The sequence below is a fragment of the Odontomachus brunneus genome, unplaced genomic scaffold (assembly GCF_010583005.1).
Source record: "Odontomachus brunneus isolate Ranch 3 - 2012 unplaced genomic scaffold, Obru_v1 Obru_scaffold_344, whole genome shotgun sequence".
In the NCBI taxonomy this organism is placed as follows: domain Eukaryota; kingdom Metazoa; phylum Arthropoda; class Insecta; order Hymenoptera; family Formicidae; genus Odontomachus; species Odontomachus brunneus.
The window spans coordinates 82,594-92,891 of NW_022639794.1; the positions used below are offsets into that span (position 1 = coordinate 82,594).

The window sequence follows — 10,298 nt, forward strand, 5'->3', positions numbered from 1 at the left end:
TTTAACCTTGACCATGTCCTTCAAGGTCATTTCAAGGTCAACCTTATTTTTTTAAATGGAACCTCCTACATTTTATTGCATATTCTTATAACTTATCTCGAGAGCTTTCCAAAACGCTAGAATAATACATTTTTTCATTAAGTACTTTTTGAGTTATAAAGGTTTGAAGTTAACAATTTGTTAAGTGGCGTGGCTAATTGTTTAGCCATGCCACTTTGTATTTGTTAAGTCGCTAAGAAGAAGACAGCACTGTATCAAAGATTAAAATCAGTGATCCGTATTGTTTGCTCAAGAGCTCGTACATTGGTGCCTGCGAGAGTGAGAGAATAAAGATCGGCCCCGCCATCGCTTTCGGGCAGATTCCCACTAACGCCTTCGGACATCACGCATTCGAGCAGCTTCTCGCGATCACTTTCGGGCAGTATTCCGCTGTAGCCTACTAGCATCACCGCTTGAAGCCGTACAACTTTGCTATTGGACATTTTTCCAAAATGCATTCTTACTCAAAATATTAGGGGGATCCAACACTTTTCGATTAATGTATTTTCTTTAAACCAATTAATTGGTCTCATTATTCCGCGCACAAAAAAATTAAGGTTATAATTACTGAAAACTAAATAATATTTTACAAGATATTTTACATTTTGTGTCAAAAAATTGTTAACTTCAAACTTTTATAATTCAAAAAGTACTTAATAAAAAATGTTTTATTTTAGCGTTTTGGAAAGCTCTCGAGATAAGTTATAAGAATATGCAATAAAATGTAGGGGGTTCCATTTAAAAAAATAAGGTTGACCTTGAAATAACCTTGAAGGACATGGTCAAGGTCAAAGTCAAGGACATCATCTTATTTCCCGCTTGAAACCATACAACTTTACTATTGGACATTTTCTTCAAAATTTAATTCTAATTAAAGATATTAGGGGATCCGATACTTTTCGATGACCCTGTATACACGCACTAAGACTGTAATGACCACGCATCTGGCGATTTACGCATATGGCCTAGTTGTTCGTATTTGGAGAGAAAGAGTTTGTATTCTGAGGCTTGCGCGGGGTGCCTTTTTAGCCAATGCTACGTAGAATTTAATAATTTTTCTGCGCGACCGCGAGATTCCCCGATAGGAGGACCATGTTTGAAGGGCAGCCGCACGATTTATCGGCCATCGACTGTACGAGAATGTCGTACTGAAATGCTTTTCGCATTGATCGTTTTCAATTGAGTAAGTAGGGAGATGCGGCGGTTCCACGACTGTTCAAAATTTTTGAATTTCGGACTCAAGAGAAGGGAGCGTGAGACAATGATTCACAGAGACGTGCTCTGCGGAACGAACATCTCTTGATTTACGCGCCGACTCGTGAGAATAATTCTCGAGCGGGCCTGATAGAACTCAGCCAAAAATGGTATTTTGCGCGACCGGTTGTCGAGGGTCGCCCTTACGTAACCCTTCCAAAATGATACTGCTGTACAGATCAGCACCGAGAATGAGACTAATTGGCGCAATGCTCATGGGATCCGAATCGGCCCACTGCAAGTCAGTGAGATGCGAACACGACGAAATATCCGCTATTCGTTTTGGCGCGTATGACGTGAGACTGGGGAGTATAGAAGCGACGGTAGAGATTACTGGACTTAGCGAATTGCGAGGAGAAACGAAAATGTTCGCAGCTTGCCAAAAGGTACCGGCGGTAACGCAGCCGACGGCGGACACGGTAACGGGCATACGCACTCGTTTAACTCGGAGGAGTTGAGCTAAACTCTCCGAAATAAATGTAATTTCAGAGCCCTGATCGAGCAAGGCTCTGACAGTAACGGAGCGACCGGATTCGACGCTAACTGTTACCCACGCAATAGCCAGTAGCACCTGCGTATTAGAATGGACGCATGTTGACGCGAGAAGCGAGTTTGCGGCAAGGTGCGGAGGGGCGGCTTGTGATGACGACGGAATGGACTCGATCATGCTCGACGAGCCTGAGGTCGAATCCGGGGATCGAGGTTTTTTGCTCGCGCTCGCTTCCATGTGTAAAAGTGTATGGTGCTTGCGTTGACATATGCGACACGAATACTTGCTTTTGCAATCTTTGATCGAGTGTTTATCGCTTAGACAATTAAAACACTGGCGGTGCCGCGACACTAATTCTCGGCGTTGATTTATATTTCGCCTGATGAACAATGGATATGCGCTGAACAGATGGTTTTCTTTACATAAAGGACATTGAATGACAGTAGATGCGGTCGCGACGCTGGCCCGGGAAATAATTTTGCTCGGAGAATCTGTTGCAAAGTCCTCGAGAGCTCGAACGCGAGCTCTTGAAATAAATCGACTGAGATCACCGTACGACGGTAGATCGTTGTCTTCCCCTGTTTGGAGAGTCCATGTTTTGCGCGTTATCGGATCTAATTTACCGACGATAATGTGCACGAGAATGTCGTCCCAAAGTTGTTCGGAGCTTCGATTCACATTGTTTATAGGAGCGACGGCGACTTTCACTTTATCGCAAAGAGAAGCTAACTCTGCAGCCGACTCTCGAGCGATTACCGGCAAATTGAGCAACGACGTGAAATGTCCATTGAGAATTCGTCGTTTATTCTCAAACCGAGTGGTTAACATTAACCATGCGGGTTCGAAATTATCGGCGGTCACTGGTAAATCTCGAATGCAGTCGCAAGCCCGACCGGTGACACACGAAGTTAGGAAATGCATCCGCTTTACATTGCTGAGATCGCGATTTTCGATAATGAGTGCGGTAAAGCGATTTCGAAATGACTTCCATTGTTCAAACGGTGGCAAGCTGATGGGAGGTAAATGATTGATGGATAACGCGGACTTAAAAGCGCGGGACAACGTGTGTTCGAGTGAAGAGTTCGGACTTACGGGCGGTTCCAATTCTTCGAGATTTTCCGCCATGAAGTTCAATGTTGTCTGGAAGGCGTCTTCCGTAGTTTCAAACACCTCGTCTTGGAAGTAGTCGAGTGATGGTTGCGACGTCTCAGAAATTACCTTGCAGAGTATCACATAACCGTCAAGGAATCGACTCCATGTATCTTTCAGCATAGATATCCGTGAGCGAACTTTCGCTGGAGTCAGAATGCTCTTTCTGATTCTTTTGAAATTATCGAGAGCTCTCAGGATTAATCGGCGCAGCTGCATCTGCTTGGATACGTTCTCGCTCATAATGTTCGTTGAGACGGGCTCACATCTTGAATCCGGCTCGAAGGACCACTTTTTATGTATGTGACTCCTTACCTCGACGTTTAATTCGTGAATTTGCGGGAGTGAAGCCACACACTTCACGCACGTAATTATAGCGCCGTGATTTTTGCTGACGACAAGAGGAGCCAACTTCTCTTCCAGATTAGAAAATGAACGCGTAATAAGAACGCAGACGAGATATCGTGGGTTTTAGTCAATTTTCTTTACTTCCTTAATTAACAACAAACGTTTACAAAATCGACGAATGTGATCTCGAAGCACGAGTTAAGCACGCGGAATATACAAGGTGCGGCGTCAAAATCCGGACAAAATTCAATTTGAAATTCTCGCCGTTCTATACCATTGGTAGGTATCGCGATTAGCGTTCAAATAGCTTGACGTATGTACTAAACCATCATAACCTCGAAGTCGCAATGTTGAAACTAAGTGCGGAGTATAACTGAAGAGCCTCGATTATCGAAAGTGTTCGCGCTGGGCGCTCAACAACAGAAATCATTCGGTTCTTTGGGTACCCGAGATCGACTGTGTATGATGTCATCGCAAAGTACAATGAGTCGGAGAAGAATTTCCGGCGAATGGTCACGTGCTAGGTGTTGTATCCAGTGAGGGTGATGCCATGCTACCACATTTTTTTAACAAAGGGGAAAATGTCACAAAAGAAGTTTATTTGCATGTTCTGACAAATGTAGTAAAGCCGTGGATGGAAATTATGTCGTCTGGAAAACCGTATGTTTTCCAGCAGGACGGTGCGCTAGCCCACACAAGTCATTTGGTGCAAAATTGGTTGTTGGACAACGTCGACATGTTTTGGTCGAAAGAATTCTGGCCTCCCAACAACCCAGATTTGAATCCTTTGGACTTCTATGTATGGAGCGTAGTTGAAAGGGTCACGAACAAGTCCAGACATCCAAACGTTGCATCATTGAGAGCCGCTATTAAAGCGGCATTCATCGATATGGACATTGACACATTAAAGCGCGCCTGCAAACGCTTCAGACCGAGAATGGAGGCCATAATTCAAGCAAGCGGGGGATATATTGAGTAAATGTGTTCTTTGTAGCCTTATAAACAATGTGGTTAAAAAAATTTTGTAAACTTTTTTGTTTTTGTTGTATGTTTGCATAATCGTGGTTCTTATGTGCCGAATCAACGCACGTTAGGTTCGGGAAGCGCGTCCGCCGAGGAACAAATCGAGCCGAGATCACGCAGTTGACACGTGATTGATCCGAACGATCGCAACGACTTGAAGTTGCTAAATATTTTGGAAGACTCTCACAGCTCGCTATTGAAAGCTTCGAGAGTCCTCCAGAAAATTATCGAACGCGATATCAATAATAAACGCATTGTCCGTCTCTTTCTCTCCTTTCTTTTTCGATCCTAAATACATTACAATTGTTTACAATATATATATATATATTTTTTTTTTTTTTTTGGTTGCATTCCAAAACGTTCTTTTTAAGGAAAATTGGACTGCTTCCGTACAAACCCGGCTATTGTAATTTCTTGACTGCAATTATTTAAGCATGTAATTCTTAGAAGTTTTTTAATGAAAATGATTCCAGATGTTCAGTATTTTATGTTCAGTATTTTTGTTTCTTAATTATACGTTAAGTTTCTTAATTATACATTAGAAATAATTTGTTATGCGTTTGTTATATATATTTAGGTTGCGTTCCGAAACATCTTTTTTGAGGAAATTTTACTCGATACTCTATAGTATATGTAACTGTAACTATAGGTGAACTATAGGTATTAAGTAAAATTTTCCTTAAAAAGAACGTTTTGGAATGCAACCAAAAAAAAAAATATATATATATATATATATACATATATATATTGTAAACAATTGTAATGTATTTAGGATCGAAAAAGAAAGGAGAGAAAGAGAGGAACAATGCGTTTATTATTGATATCGCGTTCAATAATTTTCTGGAGGACTCTCGAAGTTTTCAATAGCGAGCTGTGAAGTTTTCCAAAATATTTAGCAACTTCAAGTCGTTGCGATCGTTCGGATCAATCACGTGTCAACTGCGTGATCTCGGCTCGATTCGTTCCTCGGCGGACGCGCTTCCCGAACCTGACGTGCGTTGATTCGGCACATAAGAACCACGATTATGTAAACATACGTTTTAGCAACCGATTTTAGTCTGCACCCGGCTCACCCCACGGTCCTGACCGAAGTCTTATGGGGGGAGTGGGCCTTGTGCCCCTCCCTCTTTACGATCAGGACGCGCCGTACTCTGGGAAGGGAGTCAGCAACCCCCGAGCGTGCAGTAGGGCCGCCCCTCTCCCCTCCTGGAGGCGCCTCGTCATGCTCCTCGTGACGGGGGGAGGTTGCATGCCGACTGAGCGCGGCCCGCTCCTCCCCAGGGCGCCTCGAAGTGATATTCCCTCGAGCCCTTCGCTGGCTGTTGTCACCGGCTAGGCCCGGTTGGGGGCTCGATCTACCCGCAGATACACCGGGGGAGAGTACGTCTGGTGTGTCGTCCTCTCCCCGCCTGCGAGTGCACCGCCCTTCTAAGCTGCGTAGGTGCGCGGCTGGGAGAGGCGCCCACTATCTTCTCTTTGGGCGCATCTCCCCATCTCGTGGGGTTGCCTCGCCCCGCCTCTCGCGCTCTGTCTTCTCCTTCGACGTTACAGTGTTGCAGAAGGAGGGCCGGGGGAGAGAGGTCCACCCCCACCATCCCGACTAGAACCCGTCGCTCCACGACCTAAGAGAAATAGCGCTCCAGGGTATGTTGCGCCGAGTCCATCTCGGCACTTCAGTGATGGCAGCGGGAAGTGTGTTCCCTTCCTATCCTATGCAGGTACTCACCGATACAATCATGTCCGGTGAGTACATGCGTTGTCCGGAAAGACAACTCTCCGCGGGCCCTGTCTACCCATTCCTGTAGACAGGGCCGGATGGCCCTACATCCCGAGTGGCCTGTCGCTCCCTCCAGGTGGATTTGCTACCTGAGGAGAAGGCGTTGACGGGCCTGCCGCTTTGCTATACCTATGGTCCTGGCCAGATATTCTCGGTCGCCCCCCACGGAAGAGCTTCTTGACACGTTCGATAGTTCTCGGCGTGCATAAGCGCAAGGAGCTCCAACGGGGAGAGACCGGCCAGGACCATGGCGGCTATATGCGATGTCGTCCGATAGGCTTTGGCGAGGCGGACGGCGATCCACCGCTGCGCACGGTGGACCAGATAAATTATTCGCTGTTTTTTCGCCATCTCGCTGACGAGACTGGAGCCCCGTAAAGGGCCACGGAGTGGACGACGCCGGCATACAGCCGCCTTGCCTTCCTCTTTGGGCTGCCGAGGTTGGGCAGGTGGTTGTCCAAGACACCCTGCCCAACTTGGGGGCCAGAAGTTCAAAGTGCTTCTAAAACCCTCATATGCCATTCAAGACAAGTTCCAGATACTTGATCGTGGGACTCGTCCTCACTGAGACGTTGTCGATCCAGACCCGGGCCCTTGGTGCATCCCTTTGGTCTATCATGTATGAACATGATTTCAGTCTTTGGGGGGGGGGGCACCTTGAGGCCCATCCTTTTAAGGGAACACACAACCTGGTCCATCGCCAGACGCCCCAAAACCAAGACGTCGCGCCAGCCTCTGCCCCCGGCCAACACCAACGTATCGTCTGCATAGACAACGGTACAGCCGTCTCCCGCCACATCTTCTGGCACAGGCGGTCGACTTCGCACCTCAGCAGGTAGTTCACATTTCTCAAACGACCCACCTCAGCCGCCGTCGCCGCTTGCTCTCTCCGTATCTCTTCGTCAGCCCTAGAGCCGCCGATATTTTCAGTCCTCCTGGCCATGGCCAGGTGACAGGCCGTGAGGATCGAGGACACGTCCTAAAGGGCCCGTCCTCCCTCTCTTCACCCTCGGACCTACCAAGGATCCTCTTTTCCTCCTCCCCGCCCATCAAAAATTCCTCATCCCTCGTTAGGTCCACCGAAGCGGGATCCAACGGGGCTGATAGACTTGCCTAGTCGGTTGACAATGACCGGGCTGGAGAGCGCAATCGCGTTCTGGCCCGCAGTCCTTCTCGGGACCTGGCCCTGGTGGTTACGCCAGTCTCGCCTTCCTTCTTCTCCGCGCAGTTGTTGCGCGATCGCGATCTCGACCGCGATCTGTCTTTCCCCTCCTAGCGTGTCTTCGCGCAGAGAGGTCCTGCGAAGGAGGTTGACCTTGCCCTCAGCGAGGACTTTGCGAAGACCCCCACATTTCTCTCTCCCTCCTGCAAGACCTTGTTGGTCTCCATGGGGCGGCTGATGGCCGGCTCGCCCTTCTCTCTTCTCTCTAACTCCTCCAAGGCCACGGATGGCGGTGTACGAGGGTAGTCCCAGAAGTACCCGGGCTAACAAAGAAAACACAAAAATTTTGAAAAAATATATCTTTATTTCTCAACATAGTTCCCCTTTTAGGTCGATACACTTTTCTCAGCGATGTTCAATAGCTTCGATACCATGTTTATAGTGAGAACCATCGAGTTCCTCAAAATAGCTATCAACCGCAGACTCCACCTCTTCATTGTTAGCAAATCTTTTACCACCAAGCCATTTTTTCAAGTTTGGAAATAGATAATAATCTGAGGGAGCTAAATCTGGTGAATAGGGTGCGTGAGAAAGCAATTCGAACTTTCACTCATTTTGGCCATCGCAATAACGGGCGTGTGAGCCGGTGCATTGTCATTGTTACGTCTGGTAGAGAACGCAACACGACGTAAAGCCTCGATCGTACTAGCAGGTCGAGTTACGAGTCAGCGACCAGAAGGATCGCTTTACGCGTGTACCGACGTACGACGAGTGGTCCTTTTTCGATCAGAGAACTGAATCTCTTTATCGCGGACGGACCGAGAGCGGATAAGAGAAATGAAGGGGGAAAAGGGAAGGATTCGAAAAGAAATTGTGATATAATTTGAATTGGAATTTAGATAATTCTTAACGATTACATTTATTTTCCTCGCGGGGTTGTTACAATTTTTATTAATTACTAGCACGGAGACAAAGTACGCGCGTGTGTGTGTGTTTGTGTGTGTGTGTGTGTGTGGACTTCTGGGTGAGGGTGAGCACTAATGTTCAAGATCATTGGGAGGTAAAGAGAGTGAAAAGTTCTAGGAGTCTAGGAAGGAACCTGTGCGTAATCCGGGACAAATACTGTACGCGAGCTACCCGGAGTTAAAGTTTTGATATTGAAGAAAACGAGTAACAAACTATAACTTACTGTTGATGTGCGATTTGGAGGAGAGAGTAACTGTTGCTGGATTTCTCAGTTGGGTCCCTTTCGATCCTCGTCTGGATAGAACCTGGTGTTTGTGTGTGAGGGTTGTGGACGATCGCACGATGAATACAGCAATAAGCACAGAGAGTTGAGTAGCTGAACCCTTAGGGTACTTGGATTTTTCCTCAGTGGTAGTAGAAGCACAAGAGTAAGAGAAGTCCAAGAGAAGTGACGTCCAAGAGAAGTGAGGTAAAAAGAGCGTAAGAAGAGGCCGAGGTGCGCGGAGTCGCGCTTATATACGATATTAACTGGAAATGGTTTGGTAGGGAAGATGTGGAAATTTGGGGGTTCCTAGGTTGTTGGATTCGTCAGAGAAAATGGTATGGGGGACTGCTGTATCCAGTAGTAAGTAAGTAGACAGTGTTAAGGAAATCTTCTTGGCTGGGGTTGTGGGTGGAGAAAATCATACGTTTCAAAAGAGAAGGTTATTGGAGGATTTTTAAGGTGGTGAGGGAATCAGCAGATGAGGCGGAACCGAACAACGTAAGTTGGAAAATGTAACGGACATAATTTTTTGTTATCCAGCGGTTCCTTTGATCTCAAGGATAAGGTCCGGTGAAGTTTACTTTGCGGATTAAGGAGTTTTAGTGCTGTATTTTCCAGGGTTATTTCGGAATTTTAGTCGGAATTTTTATTGGGGAAAGACAAAAAAAAAGGTCTTACGATTCGGAATAGTTTGTTGTTTCCTGACAGAGGAGGCAAAGATAGAGTGCATGACTCATGTCTGCACAAGACGTAACATCATGATGAAACAACACTTTCTTTTTCGCCAAATACGGACGTTTTTTCTTGATTTCATCACTCAAACGCTGCAATAAGTTCGCATAATACTCGCCGTTGATTGTTTTTCCTTTTTGAAGATAATCAATGAAAATTATCCCACGCACATCCCAAAAAACTGACGCCATAACCTTGCCAGCCGATGGAGTTGTCTTCGCCTTTTTCGGAGCTGATTCTCCCCTTTCAGTCCATTGTTCATTCGTCTCAGGTTTGAAATGATGAACCCATGTTTCATCCATGCTTATGAATCGACGCAAAAACTCGGCCTTATTACTGCGAAACATTGCCAAACACTCGATTGAAACATCCTCACGACGCTGTTTTTGTTCAATTGTGAGCAAACGCGGCACCCATCGTGCGCACAGCTTTTTCATGTCCAAATTTTCAGTCAATATGCGATGTACAGCACTTTTTGATATGCCTACCATGTCAGCTAACTCGCGCACTTTCAGTCGACGGTCATCCAATACCATTTTGTGGATTTTCGTCATCAATTCTGGCGTGGTCACCTCATTTGGTCGACCACTGCGATGTTCGTCTTGGCAGCTCTTACGGCCTCTTTTAAACTCTGCCACCCAATATTTTATTGTTGTAAACGAGGGAGCAGACTCCCCCAAAGTAGAATCTAGCTCAGTTTTGATATTGGTTGGACTGAGACCTTTCAAATGAAAATATTGTATCACATAACGATGACCAATTTTCTCCATGTTTACAAATGTACTGAGAGCGTTCACTATTGATAGCTGCTAAACTAATACTAAACAACGTAGCGTTTTAAAATTTCAAACTTCAGCTTTATAAGGTTGATGCTTTCGGCCATAGTGATTTTTTTCAAACAACAATCGCCATCTATACGTCAGGTCGGGTACTTCTGGGACTACCCTCGTAGCCTCTATTGGTACCGTCGGTGTTATCGCGGCCAGGATCACAGGTGATGTTGTGGCCCCTCTCTCCTCCCTAACTACGTCTTGGATTTTGTACTCCATCAGTAGTCTCTACCAAAGTAGGTATAGTAGGCGGGTTCTAACCC

The 10,298-nt window shown here is 46.1% G+C and overlaps 1 protein-coding gene across 1 annotated transcript; it reads right to left on the reverse strand.

The window, feature by feature from the left end:
* Nucleotides 1–1,390: 1,390 nt before the first annotated feature.
* LOC116853519 lies at nt 1,391–3,175 on the reverse strand. Its single transcript, XM_032834648.1, has one exon. It carries the CDS (start codon nt 3,173–3,175, stop codon nt 1,391–1,393), a length of 1,785 nt encoding a protein of 594 aa, XP_032690539.1.
* Nucleotides 3,176–10,298: the final 7,123 nt, after the last annotated feature.